The 21,876-nt window shown below is 52.2% G+C and overlaps 8 protein-coding genes across 8 annotated transcripts; 4 read left to right on the forward strand and 4 right to left on the reverse strand.

Moving 5' to 3' along the window:
• Nucleotides 1-1,056: 1,056 nt before the first annotated feature.
• Nucleotides 1,057-2,343, forward strand: AA0111_g8936 (hypothetical protein; the record flags this gene model as incomplete). Its single annotated transcript, XM_028655438.1, has 1 exon — nt 1,057-2,343. The coding sequence occupies one exon, from the start codon at nt 1,057-1,059 to the stop codon at nt 2,341-2,343; it is 1,287 nt and encodes a 428-aa protein (XP_028503349.1).
• A 4,359-nt stretch (nt 2,344-6,702) lies between these two features.
• Nucleotides 6,703-9,174, forward strand: AA0111_g8937 (hypothetical protein; the record flags this gene model as incomplete). The annotated part of the gene is made up of 1 exon (XM_028655439.1): nt 6,703-9,174. The coding sequence occupies one exon, from the start codon at nt 6,703-6,705 to the stop codon at nt 9,172-9,174; it is 2,472 nt and encodes an 823-aa protein (XP_028503350.1).
• A 347-nt stretch (nt 9,175-9,521) lies between these two features.
• Nucleotides 9,522-10,302, reverse strand: AA0111_g8938 (hypothetical protein; the record flags this gene model as incomplete). Its single annotated transcript, XM_028655440.1, has 2 exons — nt 9,522-10,127; nt 10,183-10,302. The coding sequence occupies 2 exons, from the start codon at nt 10,300-10,302 to the stop codon at nt 9,522-9,524; spliced, it is 726 nt and encodes a 241-aa protein (XP_028503372.1).
• A 524-nt stretch (nt 10,303-10,826) lies between these two features.
• On the reverse strand, nt 10,827-12,616 carry AA0111_g8939 (hypothetical protein; the record flags this gene model as incomplete). The annotated part of the gene is made up of 3 exons (XM_028655441.1): nt 10,827-11,093; nt 11,150-11,427; nt 11,482-12,616. The coding sequence occupies 3 exons, from the start codon at nt 12,614-12,616 to the stop codon at nt 10,827-10,829; spliced, it is 1,680 nt and encodes a 559-aa protein (XP_028503373.1).
• Nucleotides 12,617-13,226: 610 nt separating this feature from the next.
• Nucleotides 13,227-14,339, forward strand: AA0111_g8940 (hypothetical protein; the record flags this gene model as incomplete). The annotated part of the gene is made up of 1 exon (XM_028655443.1): nt 13,227-14,339. The coding sequence occupies one exon, from the start codon at nt 13,227-13,229 to the stop codon at nt 14,337-14,339; it is 1,113 nt and encodes a 370-aa protein (XP_028503454.1).
• Nucleotides 14,340-14,709: 370 nt separating this feature from the next.
• On the reverse strand, nt 14,710-17,322 carry AA0111_g8941 (Pre-mRNA-splicing factor; the record flags this gene model as incomplete). Its single annotated transcript, XM_028655444.1, has 1 exon — nt 14,710-17,322. The coding sequence occupies one exon, from the start codon at nt 17,320-17,322 to the stop codon at nt 14,710-14,712; it is 2,613 nt and encodes an 870-aa protein (XP_028503453.1).
• A 241-nt stretch (nt 17,323-17,563) lies between these two features.
• AA0111_g8942 (hypothetical protein) lies at nt 17,564-17,929 on the forward strand (the record flags this gene model as incomplete). Its single annotated transcript, XM_028655445.1, has 3 exons — nt 17,564-17,566; nt 17,617-17,697; nt 17,750-17,929. 3 exons carry the CDS (start codon nt 17,564-17,566, stop codon nt 17,927-17,929), a joined length of 264 nt encoding a protein of 87 aa, XP_028503452.1.
• A 354-nt stretch (nt 17,930-18,283) lies between these two features.
• On the reverse strand, nt 18,284-21,623 carry AA0111_g8943 (hypothetical protein; the record flags this gene model as incomplete). The annotated part of the gene is made up of 3 exons (XM_028655446.1): nt 18,284-18,744; nt 18,804-21,412; nt 21,463-21,623. 3 exons carry the CDS (start codon nt 21,621-21,623, stop codon nt 18,284-18,286), a joined length of 3,231 nt encoding a protein of 1,076 aa, XP_028503451.1.
• Nucleotides 21,624-21,876: the final 253 nt, after the last annotated feature.

Raw genomic sequence — 21,876 nt, forward strand, 5'->3', positions numbered from 1 at the left:
GCCGAGCTGAACATGACACTGACAGGGCAGTATAGACAGATCGAATAAACAATAGGCACATCGATGTGTAAGTTGTCTTTTTCTCGAGGCCACGATGTTCTAGCCCTCGCTCAACTCGTCACGATAGCTCGTTTTTCCCTTCGAGGGTCGCGTCTCGTCTCGAATTAATCGACTGCTCGTTATGAGGGCTTGAACGCCGCTTCGTCATATCTTTCTCCCCAGTAACTTGCGAAACAACGCATACGCAGTGTTTTTTCCTCGACCCTGGGCAGCGAAGGAACCTCGGAACGTACATGGGTACATCGAGTCACATCTCAGTGATGCTGTACGACAACAATGAAATCCAATACGATGCCTAAAACATCGTTTACAGCCGCACAAATGTGCTTAGGTGTCACGGCTTCTCTGCTAAATGATAAGGGCGAATCTAATGCCCGTGGTCCGATTCCCCATGGCGTCCGGCAAGGAGATCACCCGTATCATCAACGCGGGCACTGCACATCATCCCGCATGCGCAGGCATATCGTCAGTGTTAGGGAGCGTTTCTCGGCAGACGCCAATGGCGCCAGTAGCATGCTGACAAGACAGTGCTCCCTTGCTTCTTTTCTTTTCGCCTAAGACCCCTACCACATCGGGAGCACAGTGACGCCTTGCGTCGCACCGCGTGGCGCCTATTGGACCAAGCACATATCGCACGTCCACTAAGCAGCCAAAGAGACGTGGAGATCTATTTGCTACTGCACGCTCATCGAGTGACGATCAATAGTGTACAGCGCTGTCTAATCCGGGGATGCGGCGCAACGTAACGTCTAATCCTAGCCTACACCAAAGTATCTCTATCTCCCGCCACCGCCAGATCTTGGTGTCTTGTTTAGGACGGACCTTTAAGCTGATAAACATCGTGTCTCACCGCTCAAGCCCCAGTACACTGGACTTGTACAAGTATATATCGTATGCGAAACCCAAGCTTTTGTCAGGGTTTCCTCGCATCCATAGGCTTCACTACTCTCTTTCCTCAGGCTTGTAGTCAGCTCCAGTATACAGTATAGTTGCGGTATGGCTACCTCAACCATTACCGTCCTTGCGCCAAACGAAGCTGCACCATCCGCAAGAAGCGTGTCGCCTTTCAAACATCCCCGACCATCACCAGGTACCCCAGCGAAGACAGCAAACCTCTGGGACAAGTACGAACGGCAGGCCATGGAGACAGCGAGGAGGAGAGAGAGGAATACAAAACCGTCACAGCCTCCGCCTCTAATGATCCCAAGTAGCGGCAAAGGATACCGACCAGAGGAAGGATCACCGATACGGCCAAGTTTCGACTTCAAGTTCAAACGTGGTCATGCCGCAACGCCCTCAACGACAGTGGCTATCTGCAAGACATGCACGCTCTCTATCACCTACACCTCCGGAGTATGCGAAGGGTGTACAAGAACAATTGTCCTACCCTCTGCAACCGGCGAAACCACTCCGCCTCTCAGTCCTGCTGCACGCAACTTTGCCTCTACTGACCTCCAAAAACTTCTCAAAAACTCATGGAACGATGATGTCATCGTTCCAACGTCAACACCATCACGACGAACTTCATATTGCCCATTGCCAGCGCACATCTCAGACTCGTCGTTTCGGCTCTCCGCACTACAGCCGCCACCCGATATTGAGCAGCTCTCAGAACTCGGACGCAGGAGGAAGACGTCCCTTACTGATCCCAATGAGCCTTTCCTTCGCCTACAGATTGCACAGCATTCACATGTACCGCGTTCGGCAATGAACTCCCCTCCCATAACCCCTACATCGCCGCCATGGGCTACGCAGTCTGGACGCTCTACGCGACGTTCCAGTCTCGCCAACCCTCTCTTGTCAACACCAGCATACCCACATGCGCGCACTGATAGCCTGGCATTGTCTGAATACAGCACCCTCTGCCCATACACATCTACCGTAACAACATCCCGACCAAGCTTGAGTCAGGTCGACACAGCATTTGAAAACACGATCAGTGTCTGGGATGATTGGGACAGCGATGGCGAAGACAGACTAGGTCTCTCGGGATGGATGGTTCAGCGCAAGGTCAAGAGTCGCACTAGCAAGAAAGGAAAAGGCAGCATGGACAGCACGGATAGTGACTGTGAAGCGCGGAGACCAAGTACAAGCCCTGAAAAGACACCAAAGCAGGGTCGGAAGAGTACCAGTAAGGAGGATCAGCGCTTGGAGAGGGCCAGGGTTGAGGCTGCGGAGAATGCGAGGACGGTGAGGCGGGATCTTGAGCGGCAGGCCGTCAAGAAGAAACCGAGTAGTTTCATCAGGGGGATCAGTTGTGGACGGAGCGACAGCGATGGTTAAGTCTATTCAAACTGCACTATCTTCCTTTGTCTTTTTTGAGCATGGTGTTTGGGTTGGGAAATACATGAGGGACGATACCAGGTGTTGCCAAAAAGGTTGGATTTGCGGTTTCGATATACAGCACTACTTCAGAGGTTTATTTCCACACATCCCCTACAGTAACCAAGGCCATACAACATGAAGCCTATATAAATGCTAAAGTATAATATTATTAATGACTGGAATCTGATCCCAAGATACTTCTACAATGTCTACAAGTTTCTCAAACTCCCCAGCAACTCATTCCCCTTCCTCCACAACCGCGCAGTAACAAGGTCCTATAGACCTATCAACGGTCGCACATCACGTAATTCTTATTCCTTGGACCCAGTCAGCCTGTCACCGCCAACCTCTCTCCTCATCCACGGTATTCTTGAGCGCCAACACACTCCTCTCCCACCGCCAAACGCCCTCGCTGCACATTCCCACGCACTGAAATCCTTATGCGTTGAAAAACGCTGTGATGACCAAGCGCTGGGTCACCGCCGGGCTACCCGCATATTCTACCTGTTACCGGGTGATCAGGCGGGAGCGCGCGGCTGGATCTGCTTGGCTTGGATGCGTAGGCGCTTAGCTAGGTAGGGGTAGGCGAGGATGTTGTGGAATGCGCTGATGCGGGATGTGACTGGGGATACGAGGTAGGGGTTCTACGCTGGAAAGTATGTGGTAAGGTGATGAGCGCGCAGTGGGCTGGAGTGGAGTATGAACAAGTAGGTTTGTGGTTAAACAGAAGCAGTGGGATATCAATAGCTCAACACCTGAGTAGCGCAAACCAACGTCATAAATATGGCCTTCTGTAAAAACAGATACCTAGCATACAATCAACTGCCCTTTCGTGCAGACGCAGAACCCGTGTACCAGTCACACTTCCACCAGTCTACACGTCGCACCATCAGACCCTCCCAAGTAGGAGCCGAAGTCGTGGGCATCTGATCAATTTTGTGGTCTGTGAGATGCGGACGCTGTGGCTTCAATTGTGCGGCGGCTTCTTCGCAACCATGTCTGCAATCATTCCTTGATTAGACGCGATGCTCAGTGTGTAACGTCTCGCAAGGCTGAGAGGTTGTAGGCGAGTGTCATACAGGCTTCGGATGGGCGATCTAGTACCCTTCAGCTTTTTCACATTGAGGGTGTTCGGGGATGGGTCATGGGGTTTTTGGAAAATGCCATAGTAGTGATGGTGGCAAAAGCAGGAGTCTGATCAGTACTTAAATAGTTCGTCGAACATTGTCGTCAGGGCTGTTGATGTATCGAACACAAGGTGAAGACTAGGACGAATTAGAGGGAATGCGACTGCACAACTCCGAAATGGCTGATTTGCTCTTTCGCGTCTTACGTGGCGGTGTGGACGCGCGTTGAGCGTAGTCCACGTCAAGTTCGTGCGTTACAGGTGGCGGATGCATCTATGATCGTTTTGAGTATGGCAATGCACCTGTCAGCTGCCAGTCATCAGGGGCAGAATGTCAGCCGTGTCGAATATACAACCGATGTGATGGTGGAGACAGTGCGACATGACTTGGTACCTTGCAGGATTTGGTTTCGAAGTCAGCCTACATGCGCAAATGGAAGGTTAGATGCATATCATTAGATAGCTTATCACTCTTCATATGCGACCACGGAATGCGACGACGGAGGTGACTTGGCTATGAATTGTCAGGGTTGACATGTTGTAGTCGGCCGAGTGCACCATGTTGAGCTCAGGTTCAATTTTATTTCCGTTTCATGAAGCCCTTACAGGTGGCCATACTTTGAGATGATTTTTTGTGGTGCGGATGCACTGTGCGCCAGGTATGTGCAAGAGCTGCAAGCTAGGGAAGGGTTTTGATGGAATCATGCCAGCTTCGCGTAAGCCGATGGAGTGAACTTTGTACTGCTCAGGTGGAAGCAGATAGTGACGAATGATATGGAAGGCCCTCACAGTTGTCTTCGATGCCGCTTTATCTGAGTTACAATATTGGTATCGGTAGTAGAAGCATACCGACCTTCTGTGCGAAGCACTCGTTCTGATTTGACCGCGCCGCCGATCCGAGTCGTTTGCCAACCACTGCACCATCCATACTGCTTTTGCAAAGTCGGCAGAAAAAATTACGTCACAACCACAATCGATACGAGGCGGATATCACGATCTCGTAAAGCTGAAGTCCAAGTGATGGTTGTTGGCAGCAAGCTCATGCAAGCTCAGAGCTAGTCGCAAGCCATTCAATAGTTTGGGTTCCAGCGTCGACGGACTGGGGCTATCGCAACCGATGCTTCGACGGGCAGAAAGGCACTCGAACTACCGAAAACCACATGGCATGCGGGAATAAAAGTCGCGGAGACGCGGAACCCCGACGCATGAAAACAAGATGAAATGAACATGTTTGGGCCGTTGTACGAAATCGGTTAAGCTGCCTGGTTTGGCGAGTTGGATCTGCAGCGTCTTGAATGTGATACATACCAAGGGAAAACAAGACAAAAACAATCGGTATATGGCAAACATGACAGCAGAGCTCGGCTGTCGGCACACGTCTGGGGGATTTCCAAATTGAAATGAGGGGTGTTGGTGATGACTGCAAAGATGGTGGCGGTGTTGGAGGGAGGCCGGGGCGGGGTGGCTGCACGTCTTGGTGAGCTTGGTAAGGAGGGCTGGTAGGGGCGGTCAAATATCCAACCATCGGTGTTGCTCCGGCATTGGCAGTAGGCAAAAGGCGCGATACCTGAAGCACGGTGAGTGAGATTGAAATTGGCAGGTGGCGTGAGCGTCTCTCGTGATCTGCTACCAGGCAATTTCCTTACGAACTGCTCATATCCCGATACGCGGACGGGGAGAGGTGGACTTGATCTACTTGCATCATAGTTGCGTGCAACCGACCGTCTGGATGTTACCAAAGCTTGTCACGTTGTGCCGTCTCTGGGTCGCGCGGCAGGGTCGTGATAGCGATGGTCCACTTGTTGAGCTAGAAGGATGGCCGGTGTGTGTGGGAATACGGGGGCGTCCAGGGTTTCCAGAAGGCCCGTCGGAAGGCGTGGATACCGGCAACTTTGAGGGGCGTCAGCAGGGTGAGATTTTGGAGGTTTGTTTCCAACGTTTGAGTGTTTGCTCGGCGGAAGGTTTCTTTGACGTAACCTTCAGCAAAAGTCTTGGACTTGTCTTGGTACTGCAGGACATGTTGGTCGTGCCTTTCCCCTGACGCAGAATGAAGCCCTGTCACGCTAGCCCGAAGTAATGAATCTGTGGGGAGCCACGCAGCACGTGTTGCCATTTCGGGCAAAGAACGTCCCCAGGCGTGCCGTGGATGCAATCTCTTCGACGCCATGCGGCCGACTCGCGAAGCTTATCTGGCGTTAGCAAAGGCTTGAGTACTTCCGTCGGCTTGGTGACAGCGCTTCAACGTTGCCAGGACGATCCTTCGCTGGCGTCGACGTGGTCCCTGAGCATCGTGTGCCTCACCAATAGCCTCACTGTTGCGGCCCACCATTACGAGGGCACATGTAGGCGTGCAGCGTGCCTACTCCCCCGCCCACAAGGTCGCATCAGGCCCAGCGCATGCCGATTGCCGTCTTCCCCTCTGGCGGTGCATTGGGAGCCAGTCCTTGCGCCCAGAAATAGAAGTTCGAGTAGGCCTATCCCCGCGCCGATCTTGCCGCACAGGGCTGGCATTGGCTGACAGGGTGGAGATTGCCGCTCGTGCCCCTTAGGGCTGCCCTGGAGCAATACCGTTACTGGTCGAAGCGTCCAATGTGTGCCTGAATTTTCCTTTTCCAGTCGCAAATGGCCGAGGCGATGACTAGCACAGCTGAACGGCCCTCGTATACGCGCTTTCTACACAGGTACTTGAATCTGGGCGCGCCCGCTTCTGCTCTCCTCACCTCTATCGCTGTAGGCGCACTTTAAGCACCCTGCCTTCAGCACTTCACTCTTTACCCATCTCTCGACAGCTGTCACTCGTTTCCAGCTGCCTTGACATCATACAACCAACCCTCTAGTAATACTTAATTTGTTTTCGCTAGGTACGTACTTTCCATCTGAGCGTTCTCGCTACCACGCGGGGCTCCCTGCCGCCTGCCAAAAATACGTCGCTGTGCATGCTGGTGTTAGCCTCTTTTTTGCAACACCAACCTCGCGACACGACAACCATCTGCCCGCCCTCAAAAACAACTACATAACTGTCCTTGCGTCGCCCCCTATCATCAATGCCATTCATCACCTTCACCTACATATACCCTTGTAATCATCATTCTAGAACAGCATCTCGAATGATCACCGGCCTCAATCGCTGGCTTACACTCTCTTCTATCACCACACTCGTTTCTAATCACTTTAACAGGTGAACCCTCACAATGAAGGCATCACTTATCGGCCTCGGCGCCCTCGCCGGTTTGGCCAGCGCAAACATCAACTTCGACTGGGTTAACCCCAACTGCTCCAGCACCGACACCTACAACAAATGCTTGACCGGCCAGCACTGCGGCGACTACGAAACCTGCGTACCGGACCTCAAGAGCGAGTACTCCAAGCTCGTCTCTCGATCCCAGCTACGTGTCGTCCCCGCCAAGAGGCAGGCTGCCAAGTACTCTACGGACGGAAAGTGCGGTCCTGCTAACGGCAACCTGCTTTGCGACCCCAAGAGCACAGTTTACTCCGGCACATGCTGCTCTGAGTACGGATGGTGTGGAAGCACACCTGCTCACTGCGGAACCGGCTGCTCTTCTGGCTGCAACGGCGCGGGCGGTGTTACCACCACCCCCCAGCCCACAAAGGCTGCCACTTCCGGTGCTGCTAAGCCCAGGGCTGACGGTCGCTGCGGAAAGGACTTTGGCGGCTCTACATGCGATGCCAACGGTGCTTTCGGTGGATGCTGCTCATCTTACGGCTACTGCGGTACCACTGACGGCCACTGCCTTGCCGCCAACGGATGCCAGAACGGATGCAAGGACACAACTCCTTCCAAGGGCCAACCCGCTAACGGCAACCCTGCCCCTGTCTCCAGCCGTCCTCCTTCGTCGACTACTTCTGGCGAGCCAGTTCTTGGTAAGCCCACGACTGCTGCTGCCGCGAAGCCCACTGGCGTCGCCACTACTGACGGCAGCTGTGGTGCCAAGTTTGGAAACACTGTCTGCGGTAACTGGGCCCAGGGTAGCTGCTGCTCCATGTACGGCTACTGTGGTAACACCACCGCTCACTGCGGTGAGGGTTGCCAGAACGGTCCTTGTGTCAACGCCCCCAGCGTTCCTGCTCCTGCTGCCAGCCCTGCTCCTCGCGCCGCCAAGCCAGGTAGCATCGCGCTTAAGGGTCGCTCCGGTGTGCCTGCTATGCACGCTGGTCTGATGCCCAACGGCAAGGTCGTCTTCCTTGACAAGGTCGAGAACTACACTGAACTCAAGCTCGCCAACGGCCAGTACGCTTACTCTTCTGAGTGGGACCCCAGCACCGGCAAGCTCACCCCCTTGGCTTACAAGACCAACGCTTTCTGCTCTGGTGGTATCTTCCTTGCTGATGGTCGTTTCGCTTCTCTCGGTGGTAACGCTCCTCTTGACTTCATTGACCCCACTGTTGGCGATGGTTTCCGCGGTATCCGTCTCCTCAAGCGCTCCTCTTCCGATGCCTCCCTCGACGGACAAGCCTGGAACGAGCCCGGTACCCAGCTCGATACTCCCCGCTGGTACGCTTCCGTCCAGATCATGCCCAACGACCAAATCTTTGTCGCATCTGGATCCAAGAACGGTCTTGACCCCTCAAAGCCCGAGAACAACAACCCCACCTACGAGATGCTCAACGCCGACGGTACTCCTCAGGGAACCAGCTTCAACATGGAGATCCTCAGCAAGAACCAGCCCTACTACATGTACCCCTTCATGCACTTGATGAAGGATGGCAACCTCTTCGTTCAGGTTTCCAAGTCTGCTGAGATCTTCAAGGTCGAGACTGGAACTGTCGTCCGCATGCTTCCTGACCTTCCCGGTACCTACCGTACCTACCCCAACACTGGTGGATCCGTCATGCTTCCTCTCTCCTCTGCCAACGACTACAACCCCGACATCATCATCTGCGGTGGTGGCCCTTACCAAGACATCACCGCCCCTGCTGACCCATCTTGCGGTCGCATCAGGCCTCTCGATGCCAACCCAGAGTGGGAGATGGACTCTATGCCCGAGGGCCGTGGTATGGTTGAGGGAACCCTCCTCCCCGACGGTACCGTCGTCTGGGTCAACGGTGCTCAAGAAGGTGCCCAAGGTTTCGGTGTTGCCCAGGACCCCGCCCTCGAGGTCCTTCTCTACGACCCCAACCAGCCCAAGGGCAAGCGCTTCACCACCGGCCCTGCCTCCACCATTGCTCGTCTCTACCACAGTGTCGCTCTCCTCCTTCTCGACGGTACCCTCCTGATCTCTGGATCCAACCCCGTCGAGCAGCCCATCCTCACCCCCGACGCCAAGAACCCCTACGTCACTGAGTTCCGCAACGAGATCTACACACCCCCTTACCTCCAGGGCAACCCCACTCGTCCTTCCGCCGTCCAGATCTCGTCCAAGAACCTCAAGGTCGCCTCGACCTTCAACATCAAGTTCACTGCTCCTGCCAACGCTAAGAACGTCAAGATCTCTCTCTACTACGGTGGATTTGTTACCCACTCCGTCCACATGGGTCACCGCATGATCTTCCTTGACAACACCGGCTTCAAGGCTGGTGCCACCGCCCAGAGCTTGACTGTCACCATGCCTCCTAACAAGGCTATTGCGCCTGCCGGTCCTTACGTCATCTACGTCGTTGTTGATGGTGTTCCGGCCATGGGTCAGTTCGTCCAGGTTTCATAGACGATGAACTAGGAAATAAGGGACTGAAGGGAAATGTACCTGATGCGATAATATTTCTTCTATCATCCTTCACGCGTGTATTTTCGCATCTGTGCAGTGGTGTGTGCGTGGAAGGCTATTGATAATTAGCGATTGCATTTGTCTCTTCTATAGAATAAAGAATTTTTAAGTTCATAATGGTGTCTTCTTCTGTGATGTTTAGCGTGTTTTGTTTATTGGTATAGCCTGGCAAATACTTGGTACTCTAACGACTTTTAGCGGGTCCCATGTTTACCACTTGATGTTGACATGGTCTCGATGCAAAGCCAAACACTCCACCTACACCTTCACTTAACGACCACAGCACCTTAGACTTCCCTCTGCTCAAACTTGATCTTCTTAGCGTCTTTACCAAGAGGCGATACGCACCTTCGCTTGACACCTGCAACGACATTGTCGGCAGCAGACGCCCTCTCCTTGACCTTGACCTCCTCTTTACCCTTTGTATTCTTCAAGTCATCCTTACCTTTGCCACCTTTCACCCTACCGTTTGGCTGCCAATTCACCAAGTCCACGACCATCGTTTCATGGTACATATCCTTCAACTGCTTTGGAATGTGATTCATGCATTCCTTGCCAATGATGTCCCACATCCATGCCATGCACTCGCGCATCTTGGGCGCTTCATTGCGCATCTCTGTGAGAGCATCTTCCATTACTGCGATCTTGTTCTTGAGCGCCTTGATAGCCCGCGGCTGGCCTTGGGGAGGGATGGCGGGGATGGTGGAGGTGGGGACTGCGGTTTTTCTCTTGAGGATAGGGATGGTGCCAGCAGTAGATGATGTGGAAGCGGCCATGGAGGCGGAGACAGCACTACTGTGTGCAATTGCAGCAGTCGTAAGTGCAGCAGCCGTAATTGCATCCGTGGCAATTACAGCAGCCGTAGTTGCAGCAACCCTCTTGACCCTGTTCAGCTATAGAGTCGAAGGTGAGAAGTCAGTGCATGCATTTTGTGTAGTCACAACATACCTTAGCGCGCAGATCAGCATCGACACGACAGACGCGAAAGCCTTTTTCAGCGATCTCTTGAGGAGTACCGTAGTTGTCCAGGCGGGCAAGAATTCGCTGGGTGTCAGGGTCGTTGTCCATTGTTGCTGAGGAGCGTAGTTTGCGGGTGTATGGAAGTGAGACGTTGATGGCGCGCCCGAGTGCTTTGGGTGTGAGAATGGTGCAATTTTTTCCGGGCGATGCGGATGGACTACTTATCAAGGTTGTTGTTAAAATTGTAAGCTTGTAGACACAAGAGGCAAGTTCGTTCGAGGTTCGGTGTTGACGGACAGCGTGGTAGAAGGAAGGTGAGGAGGGTGACGGGTATATGCTATCAGCGGCGGGATTGACTAATGGACATGGAAATAATGATCTCCTACTTTCACCTTCACTTTTACTTTCGTTGGAAAACGATCGAATTCTGTATATTGATATCAGACGTAGCCTACTAAAAACACGAAATCACGTGTTTCGTGGCGGAGGACCGAAGTTGGTAGCAAACAATGACATTGCAACATGGAAGATACCCTAAACTCCATTAGTATCATGTCATATATAGCTGCAACGGTATTCACCGATGCCGACGCCTTTTCTCCCAATCTTCGTTATCCAGAATGTCCCTTCTCCTAGACAAATTCCGGTTCACGTTCACTGTATTCTCTTCCTCCATCAACCGGAAGGTCACTCTTCCGGGCAACAAGTTCTAGTTCATGTTTACGGAATCCTTTTCCTCCCTCCGCCAACTTTCTATCAGACCTCTGTAACGTGTATTGTATGCTGCCTCCTTGATCTATCCAACCACCATAAACAGTATACACTTCTTGCGATTCACCAACAAGTGGAGCATTGGTTCGAACCAAATCTCCCACTTGATACGTCTCATCCAAGGATATCTAGAGATTTGTTAGTTGATTGATGGGTGCAAAACTGAAGGAGACCAAGAGCGTACTTCTCCAGGCTGTTGAGACGTTTCGATCCTAACATCAGGCGATGAAGACTCATAGGCTGAAGATCCAAAGGTGTGATCGTGTACATTTCGGAGTTTCCACTCAGATATGCTCTGAGCAGTCGCTACTCCCACAGTACCAGATCCAAGTAACTTCTTTACATTCTCCAGCATGATCTCGGCTGGAATAATGTAAAGGTATGGAATTGAAGCATTGCCTGCGTATACAACACCGCACAATTTCCCATCTTGAACGACCCAAGAGCCCGATAAGCCGGGAGCTGTTCAATCCATTAGTAATGCCCTAGCATGTCATGAGGTCTCTCTCAACATACCAGCCGGCTTCGTCACTTCTATCATCTTCGTAATCATCACAACACCTCCCACGATGATGGGTGCGTCTCCTTCTACCATTGTTCCCTTCATCGGAAGCCTGTAGTCGTTTGTACAAATTGTCACATCCCCAGATTTGAGTTCAGAAGTTGGTATGTAGCCTGATACTGCTTCGAAGTGCGACCAACCTTCGATCTGGTATGTGTTGTAACCTAGCTTCCGCAATGATTTGGGCTCGACCAGAGCAAAATCTGCAGCATCAACAATAGGCTTGTCAACTTTCACGCCTTGAATATACGCGTCGCCCAAATATGCAAAAGCGTTTGGGAACGGTGAGGGCTCCCATTCGCGCACATGCGAGCCGCTCAGCACGGAAGAATCATCTGTTCTATTTATGACCATGTCCTGAGGATCCGGAACTTCATACTTCGTGACAGCGTGAGTGGTTGTTATGGCGTAAGTATCACCATTTGTTCCATCCACGACTATGTCCTTAGGATTCGGCATTCCATATTTCGTGATCGCATGAGCGGTAGTTATGGCGAAAAGGTTACCATCCACTAGGATCAAGCCGCCAATAGTGGAGTAACACTTGAAGGTACTGCCATCCGATGTTGCTTCCATAGTAAATCTGGCACTAGTACCACACACAGAATCCAAGCTCTCGTCAGCAGCAGCTCGGATCTCAAAAGTGTGTACGCCAGCTTCTGAAGAGACTTTTACTCCTGACAAGATCTCTGGGCCGCTTGCGGTGACATGAGGCTCTCTCATCTGGAACTTCGTCAGGAACTTGTTGAGATAGCTCGCATTGCCGATTGAGTTTTTGATGCTACTCTTCGACCTCTTGTCACCGCCCGAAATCCAGACAGTAGGTGTCAACCGGACCTTGACTCCATCCAGCTGACCGGCCATACACAAAACGATAGCCGTTAGGTAGACTGTGCTCTTGTTCTTTCGTTTGACATGTATATTAAGCATCTCACAAACATGGTTGTTATCAAACCACTCTCGCACCTCTGTGGGGGGCCGATGTCGCGACAAAAGACCTATGTAGAGTCCCTCTACCAGGAATGTTTCCGCTTGTGGAACAAGCTTCTCCAGAACTGGTGGATCAGGTATTGCCGCGGGTTCAGTCATTTTCGGGTTATACTGTATGTCCGGACGGCAGCTAGACTGAGACGACGCAAGCATGAGTGAAGGATCGGTAGTACCTAGGTAGACTTTGTACACAATCAATGGCTCGCGCGAAGGACCAAAGCGATACTTTGTGACACCTGTAGATCGTAGCTGGAGATGTCAGCCGCATCACTTAACTGTCAATAGTAGTTGCTGGTTCTAGCTTCTAATACCTAGATATGTCAGCCACACATCATACCTAGGTAGGTATGCGGTCTGAGTCGATACAGTCTATGGTTCAAGGTTGGTACTATAGACTGCACTTGCCGTTGATAGTTTTAGTGAAGGAGGGAATATGGGGTCCGGCGCAACAATCCAGTAGATCAGGCTGAGATTGTTGGTGGCTTGTATTGGTAAGCGCTAGCATATTGTGAGTGTGGTATATGTGGGATGACGTCCACAGTACAGGATCGGAAAACGTGTAAATCTGACAACCAAAAAAATCTATCACAACCCATCGACCTGTCTACGTGAAACAGAAAAAGCCTTGATAGGACCATAACACAACAATAATCCCCTCCCAACAAAACAGCCTCGCATCTGCGTTTCAGGAAAATGGTGTATTAGGAACATGTCGCTGGTTGATAAGAGACTGTTTTCAGACATACAAGGCCTTGAAACAACACAGAAGTGTGCCTTAATCAATGCCTTCTGGCCTCATTTAAGCATCTCAGAAAGTGACTACTTCGAAGACGAATATGCAGCTTTGTTTGCTTATTGGGGAGACACTCTGAGAAGCCTGCGTCCCTTCGGTCACGAGTTCGCGACAGAAGAGTGGGATGGCATACTTGCTATACTTACCCAGTTGAGCTTCGGTAGAGATACAAGGAGAGAAGCACTGGTGTCTGAATTGAGAAAGGACTATCAGAACACTAGCGATAAGGCTATTGCTTGCTCTGTCGAACTCGCGGTTCGTCTTTGGATAGGTATCAACGTACGCTCCAAAGGATTATTTGTTGGACCAGAGAAGTCGAAAGTATCCTATATCCGATGGCAAAACGATCAATCACTGAAAGAGACGGTTGCTGCACCATTCATGAACAACAGAAGGAAAGCACGTTCTGCGTCGATATTCCTGTTCGACGATTCATTTACAGCTGTGGGTTTAAAGGACATATGTCGATTGGAGATACTTTGGACTGATAACCTAGCGGACCATCTGAGACTACATGGGTCGCGAGGAGAACGACAACTATCAGTCTACAAACATAAAATCTGCCTAATAAACCATCGAAAAGAACCCGAACCAATGCTCATTCCAAAGGATCTTCTAGACGAAACCATCTGTACCCTCGATCTCCTATTTCCCGAGGGTGACGAACCAACAGAGACCTTCTTGAACGACGAAAAGGTCCAGATGTGGATAGAGAACTCAATTGATATACCTCAAGCGATCGAACTCGATGACTTTGAGTTCTGGAGGAGTCGTCTGTCACAACTGCTGAGTTTGTTCTATGGACCTCCGGAGACTGTACGTCAAACTCTACTGGATAGAAGAAATACCGCCCAATTCGCAACCATATGGGTGGCCATTTTCGGAGTTTTCTTCTTGACAATCCTCTTTGGCGTCCTCTCGACGGTCTACTCAGCCAAGCAGTACAGCGTAGCAGTAGATTCGTACAAACTTGCCGTCGCGCAAGCGTGTCAACAAACATCTCAACCATTACCAGGATATTGCACGTAGCATACCGCAAGCTTCCTCTACGGATTCTGCAGCGCCACGACGATACCAAAGCACGGAAAGAAAACAAGATCAACGAATTTCCGCACAGATGAAAGGATTGTTCAGTACGAGGCTGCCGATGCGATGATATATCTCTGTTCTCGTAGCTAGATCGGTCGATATACCTAAACTAATACCACGATTTTGCCGCAACTTGCTTTCGCTCAATCTCACAGCTATGCTTCCAGTAAACGTACAATGCAAACGCTGCCATTCCATACACTCTTCCTGCCCGTAAAACGATATAACGCCCATTTCCATACAGCCCACAATTCTCTCCCCACTCTTGTCACGTTGCGAGACTACCTAGCCCTCAGCCTCGGAATTCAAACTACGAGTCCCTCCTTCTCCTGGGAGGTGGACTACTATCATCCCTCTTAATCCTTGGTGGTGGGCTCTCACTGTATTCCCTCTTTACCGCTTTCCCCTTTCCATTGACGCCCCTCTCGGGCGGTGGGCTACTAGAGTCTCTCCTACGACGCGGCGGCGGACTATCACTAACATCCCTCGCTCTCCCCTTTCCTTTGGATGGCGGTGGACTGCTCGACGCGCGTCTACGCCTGGGAGGCGGACTACTAGAATCGCGTCGGCGACGCGGTGGGGGAGATGGCGAGCGAGACGGGGACGTCGAGTACTTTCGACTACGGCGCGGAGGTGGAGAGCGGGATACGGAACCAGATGGGCTACGTCCACGGCGTGTTGATTTGCCCTTTGGCGGTGGGGAACGAGATCGGGATACCGAGGATGAGGGGCTGCGACCGCGTTTCCTGGGTGCTGGGGAGCGTGATCGAGAAAGGGAGGATGAGTAAGAACGCTTGCTCTTGAGTTTGCGGGGTGCTGGGGAACGGGATCGTGATCGAGAGCGGGATGCGGAGCTGTAAGAGCCGCTTCTGCCACGACCTCCACGTTTGCGAGCTGGCGAAGGGCTGCGTGTGTACGAACGGCCCCTTGAGCTAGATCTGGACCTAGATCTTGAGTCGTCGCGCCTTCTGCGAACCGGGCTGCGGGATCGCGAGTAGCTACTTGAAGTGTAGCTTGATCTTGACGAAACACTGCGATCGTCTGAGTCGCTTTCTGGCTCGGGAAGTGGCTTGGGCTTGGGCGCACTGTTCTTGAGCCAGTCGCGCATGCCTTCGGTAAGCACACCCATACCGATGGCTGTGAAGAAGTTGATTGAGAAGCGTGTCTTGCTCTGGTCGTCTGCATCCGTGGGGAAGATACCAGTAAGACTGTCCTGCAGCATAGGATCCTTGAATCGCTCTACAACCACCTTTTGACCGAGTGAGGCTAGGAGCTCTTCGAACAGGATCTTGACGAAGATACGTGAACTGGATGTAGTGTCTTCCTCCGTCATCTTGACCACCTGAAAGACGTGCCAACCGATACCATCAGACGCTAGCAGATGGGCGAAGAACTGTGCGATGATGCGAAGGCGATTCGTCTCGAACCGGTGGATAGTCTCGTAGTAGTGGGCGAATCCTTCCTCGAAAAGGTCGGTCCACATCCTGTTCAGCTTGCAGAAGCGCTCTCCGATCATGCCGTAAAACTTCTCGTATGTGCGCTCCTGACTTGCGCACTCGACGATCATCGTTGTGAGCTCGTTTTCCAAACCATGTGGTAGATTGATGCGCATAAGCTTGTGCACACACTCCTCGAAACCACCACTACTCTTGATGGTCAAGTAAATAGTTCGGCGCAGGTTGACGAGGTCCGCATTGGTCTGGTCTTTGACATCCATGGCCTTCACTTCCTCGTCTTCCTCATCCTCAGACGATGCATCCGTGTATTCATCTTCGTCGCTACCCTCCTCTTCACCCAAAATCTCAGCCTTGATCTTCGCGTACTCTTCCTCATGCGCTTCGTAATCTGGATCAACCTTGAAGATGTTCAGACCGTCCTCGACCTTCAAATCGCCCTCAAGCGTGTGGTTGTGGGTAATCTGATCCTCTTCCTCCACCAGATCCAGGTCCTCCCTTATGACAGGGTTGTCCTTGTATTTTGTGCGCCGAACCTCGAAGAGAACCTCAATCATATACTGTGTTCGCTTGTCGATGTCGGCTTCGTGGAGGATGTTGCGCATCTGGTCGAAGATGGCATTGGCGATTGCAGGCTTCATCTCGTCGAGGAAAGCGCCGACCTCTTTCATGATACCGACTGCAATCTCAACGGAGTCATCAGAGGGCTTGTTGAGCAGGAGAAGCAGGATCTCGGCGATCAAGATCTCGTGGACAACTTGTGTGTTGACGAGGTGCGAAAGGAACATGGTGCTTGATAGCGCGACAGCCTTGTCGTTTCTCCTGAAGCCCTTCCTGAACTGCACAATCAAACGTCGAACCAGCAGATCGCCAACTTGAGGCAACTTTGTGTTGACAATGGCGACCATAGCTGCGTAGATGGGCGTGAAGGGCAGACTGGCTGCTTGCGCCTTCATAATAGCTCTGCAGAACAGACCGCGCCCGCGCACCAGGTTCTCCGAGAACAGCTCCGGCACTATCATCTTGATGTTTGCCGTATTCGTCTTGTTGATCAAACCCTGGATCGACTTCTTGAGCGCCTCCCAAGCCATGCGCTGGAACTCGGGACTCTTCTTGTCGGTAATCGACTTTTGCATCTCGCGCAGTCGCGCGGGAGGGATATACGCGCCTCCAGCACGTGTCTTTGAATCGTCAACCGGCAGCTTGCGGTTCGCGCTGAAGGCATTCTTGAAGAGGTTCAATCGCGAGTCATCCTCAGGAAGGTCGTCGGTCGTGGGCTTTGGCGCCGGGCGACGGCTTGAGCCTCCATTGCGACGGTCATCCTCTTCGTCGTCTCTCCTACTTCTCTTCGATGGCCCAGCACTCGGTCCGTCGTATGGTGAGCGCTCGCGTTTGCGCGGAACTTCCTTGGCGTCGTCGTCGAGCTCCGGCTCCGGCGAAGGCAGTCGAACGGCAGATGCGACTTCCATTCTCGGTCAGCGGGTCGTGTCGAGGGTGAAGGATGTCGGTGGTGAGGCGTGAGTGACGCGCTTCGCAAAAGTTTAGCTCGCAGGCGGTTGGGCGATCCAAGGTTGCGGCGAACGGGCCGCGATTTCACCGACAGGGGTCCTTAGCTTGGCGCGACTTTGGGGGGGAAGGGACAGCGAGGTGATTGCAACTACCAAATACTCTAAGCTATTACACTCGTTCACTCCTTCGCCAAACTTCACAATGGTATGTTGCAGTCCCTCAGGTGAAAGACTATGGTCACTGACAATAGGAAGGCCGATCGCCTTGTAGGTCTCAGCATGCTCGTCGCAGCGACTGCCATCTTCGTCTACTACACCGTGTGGACTCTGTTCATGGTATGCGTTTACACCCCTACTTAGTTCTGCAACATGTCCTAACTCCATACAGCCCTTCGTGGATGACGACCACATCCTTCACTCTCTCTTCCTGCCACGCGTCTGGGCCATCCGCATCCCCGTCATCCTCATCATCCTCGGTACCACCGTCGTCGGTAGCTTCCTCTCGGTAGTCATGATAAGGAGCAACCGAAAGAAGGCGCTCAAGGCCAAGCAGAAGAAGGCCTCATAGAAGGGGGATACAGACGCTTGCATCGCGGATGCCGAGCTTAATCTTCCAAGATAGGAGTAAAAGTTTAGGAGGGCGCAACAACATTGGATTGCGCCCGTGTAATTGGCTTGGTGGCTGTGAAATGAATACGGAATTTTCGTCCAGGCTTTCATCCTTGCCCATATGACGTTGCAGTTCTTTCCCGTGTTGGCCTTAGGGAGTGAAGCGGTTCTGGTATGCGACAGATGACCTTCGTGAATAGGAGTAACGCTTGGAGCGGACGCGAGAATGTTTATTGCGCCAACAAACTTCTTCTGATGGCTAGACAGACGAAAGCATGGTAACTTCTTTCAAATGTGCATTCCCATCCATACACTACATGATGTTACAATTCTCCTCAGTAATGATAACCGGTCCACCTTCTCCTCCCTCCTCACCTCCACCCTGCCCCCTCGCAATATGCCTCGCCAACTGCGCGAAAACAGCTTGACTGATGAAATAATCATCCCTCCCACCCTTCCTATCCATATCGTTCTGGCTCGTAATCTGATAACTCTGGTGCATCCTCTTCCGACTGCTCAGTCCACCAGGGGCAACTTCGTCATCGCTGTCACTGGGAGCGTCGACTGCAGACTCACTCTCAGTAGCCTCAGTAGAAGGCTCGGCGGCGCGGTTACGCCGCCTACGGCCAAAATTGAGACTGGAAAAGGAACCTGGATCAGATGATTGCACGCCGACGCCTTTGCGTGCGTTACGCTGCAGGTGGGCGTCTGGAGAGAAGATCTTGATCGTGTGGTCGATACCGGAAACTGCCATTGTGGGTTCGTAGGGGTGACCTATTCAAACCATGTTAGACTCTTTCCTCTCTCTCTATACTTGAGTATACGAAACTTACCCTGAACAACATTCACCACCTCACCATCTCCCTCCAAGATGTTGACAAGCTCTGCTGTTTTGCGATCCCAAATGAAAACGTGCCCAGAGTCACTCCCGCTGACGACGTATTCGTCCTGCAGGCCGAAATAGTTCACGTCCTTGACTGTCTTGACGTTGCAATGGCCAGTGTAGACACGTGTATGGGGTATACAAGGGACGTCGCGCTCGACTCTCCATCGCCTGTAACGACTGCGGCTGAAGTCTGATCGCCAGAGCATGTGTCCAGATCGTGTACGTTGAAGTCCTTCTTCGTCGACGGAGTCAGAGTCGTCATCGTCTTCCTGTTCTCCGTCGTCCGAGTCTGCATCACCGTCGGTGTCGTCATCATCATCATCATCATCCTCTTCTTCATCATCTTCATCAGCACTCTCAACGACCACTGATTCCGACTCGTTCGCATGAGAAGCGCTTAGAGTAGCCTCTTCCCGGTCGCTGTTCTCTCGTGCTGCTGTGCTGACGAGTTCCGCATCCCGAACCGGCCCCTCATCTACTGTGGTATCAATTTCCTCCTGTCGTTCTCTCAATGCTTTCTCTTCCGCCCTGATCGTCTTGTCTGATATACCCTGACCACCAAAGGCGCGATCCACAAAAGCAAACTTGATATCCTTGGCTGCATTGCGTAGTACACCCCTCCCAACTTGATACACCCATCTCCGTTTTGCTGCAGCTCGAGTCTGCGTGGGCTCACTAGAAGATTCTGACTCTGATGTTGGATCTCTCTCGCCAGTAAGGTCAGCAAAGGGTACTTTGAGTGCATGGCCAAAGGTATCTACAGCCTCGAATTCGGAGTCGAACAATATCCGAGTAGTGTCTGTCTCGAACTTGGAAGCATCCACGTTGACGATGCTATTATCGCTTGCCAATTCAAGCAGATATGGAACCAACCGCTCCTGGATAGCATCCAAATCAGAATCATATGGAATGGGGAAGCGAGCGCTGCCACTTCGACGCGAAAACCCCTCCACAACTGCAGCAGGGCCACTGTCGATCCACAATAGTATAGCTTTCAGGAAATCATATCCAAACTGTTCGTGTTGTGGAAGCTCGCGTTCTCGCGGCGCCGGTTGTATAGACGCGAAATACTGAGCAATCAGTGCATCGGAGCTGGACCCGGTCAAGAGCTGTCCCCCCAGTACACGGGCTAACGTCCCAGCTGCTTGTACGAAGCGACGAGAGGCCGCTCTGCTATCGCGGAGCTTGTTTTGAACTGCGACGTCTACCGGATCTGGGTCGATCGGATAGCCCCAAGTCCTGTCTATATCATCCATGTCGGACAAGACTGAATGCGCCAGACCTACGATAGATGTGCATGCAAGTCGGAGTCCTGACTCACCGAGCTCTCCAAGCTCAAAGATTTGCTTTGCTATTTTGACAGTTGTGCTTGCAATACGGTAATGATCCGATGCTCGCAGATCATTCAACTCTTCTTGGGTCATGCGGTTCTCGGCAGGAGGATGAATGCGAATATCTTCACTTTGACCGTTTCCGTAGGTCACTCGGAGTGCCAGGTCCTCATCAGCACTTGCGGTTCGTGCTCTCGACTCTGCTCTCTCCACACCTTCTTGTGACAAGGTGCTAGACTTTGGTCGCTTGCGCTTCCTACTTGTGTCCTTCACACGATGGCTAGATCCACTGTTTGACGTCTTGACGGGTTTCACATTCTCTCTAGCGTCTGGGGCCCTCAGGATGTCGAAACTGTAAATGTGATCCTGAGACCAACTCACGATGAGCTCATTTGGCTCAGCATCACTAATCTTGCACGCTGTAATGTGACCGCCGTCGCTTCTGTTCATGCGACGCTTCCCGTTAGGCGCAAATTTCTTGACGCATTGTGTTGCCTTTCCTAACAGCTCTTCATCATTCTCACTCCAGTTTCCTGGACTAGAAAGTCTGGATCCCCGCTCGTTGTTGATGTCACGGCCGAGCATACGTCGATCATGTAAGAAGCAATGGAGATGCGCTCCACCCAATGCGATGTAGTGCGGCTGACTAGGCGAGCAAGATACTGTGTTGAGATCCAGTCCATACCTGCCATACGAGATGAGCGGCGGCGGAATACTGTCTGATGCGTCTTCGTCTCTCGCCCAGGCAGGTAGCATGGTGTCCCGTGCAGGCGGATATGCCCTTGAAGGTTGCCGTACGTCCCACTGCCGTACTTCTCCGTCGTTCGAGCATGTAAGGAAGTAGAAGGGATTGTCTTCTGTGACGATGCGCTTGACAGTGTCGGTGTGGCAACGGAATGCTTTTGCGTTGGTGTCAGCTTCTGTGAGCGTCACCCTACTGCGTGCTCTGCCTGCACTTCCTCCGCTGTTGGATCTGCCAGTAGACCGGAGGGCCGAGTGCCCTGAGTATTCGATATCGAATATCCTTACATCGTCTGTTGCGCTGACAATGGTGCGATCGTTCGAGTAGGGCATGAACTTCACCGAGAAGATGTTGGACCGGTGACCCGTCTCGATAGAAGTCGTGAGGCTGAACTGCGAGGTGGACGATTCGGGGTGGTACGAGTGGATATTGATGCGATGGTCGTCAGAGCCAGAGGCAAGTAACCGGCCTGAAGTTGACCAACTAATAGAGTCAGGTCGTGCTACTGGTGTTCATGTAGGGCAATGGCATACCTAAGAGCATTGACGCATCCGTTGTGGCCTTCTAGCTCGTTCACGATGTCAAGGTCGTTAATCCATTTGCGATCACCGTATATCGATCGAATGTCGGAGTATTTCCTGGGCTGTTGTCCGACTTCGCGCTTGAGTAAGCGGTCATAGACTGTGTACTTCATTTTGACACGTTGTATATCTTTCCAGGAGCTTATATGGGTCTGGTGAGAGTAGCTCGAGAAAGAAGCGGAGAGGCAAATGCTAGGTGAAAGGTGATGCTTCTACAAACAGCTAGGCGAACGCAAGGTGAGGCTGCGAGTTTCAGTCAGGCGGAACGATACGTAAGTGGAATGGCTTCTGTATGGGCATCGCGGCGCTCTGACGGTCGAGTTTGTTGCGTCGACAAAGGCTGCGCGTTTGCGTGGATTTGGTGTT

Source organism: Alternaria arborescens (genome assembly GCF_004154835.1).
Source record: "Alternaria arborescens strain FERA 675 chromosome Unknown contig_24, whole genome shotgun sequence".
NCBI lineage: Eukaryota > Fungi > Ascomycota > Dothideomycetes > Pleosporales > Pleosporaceae > Alternaria > Alternaria arborescens.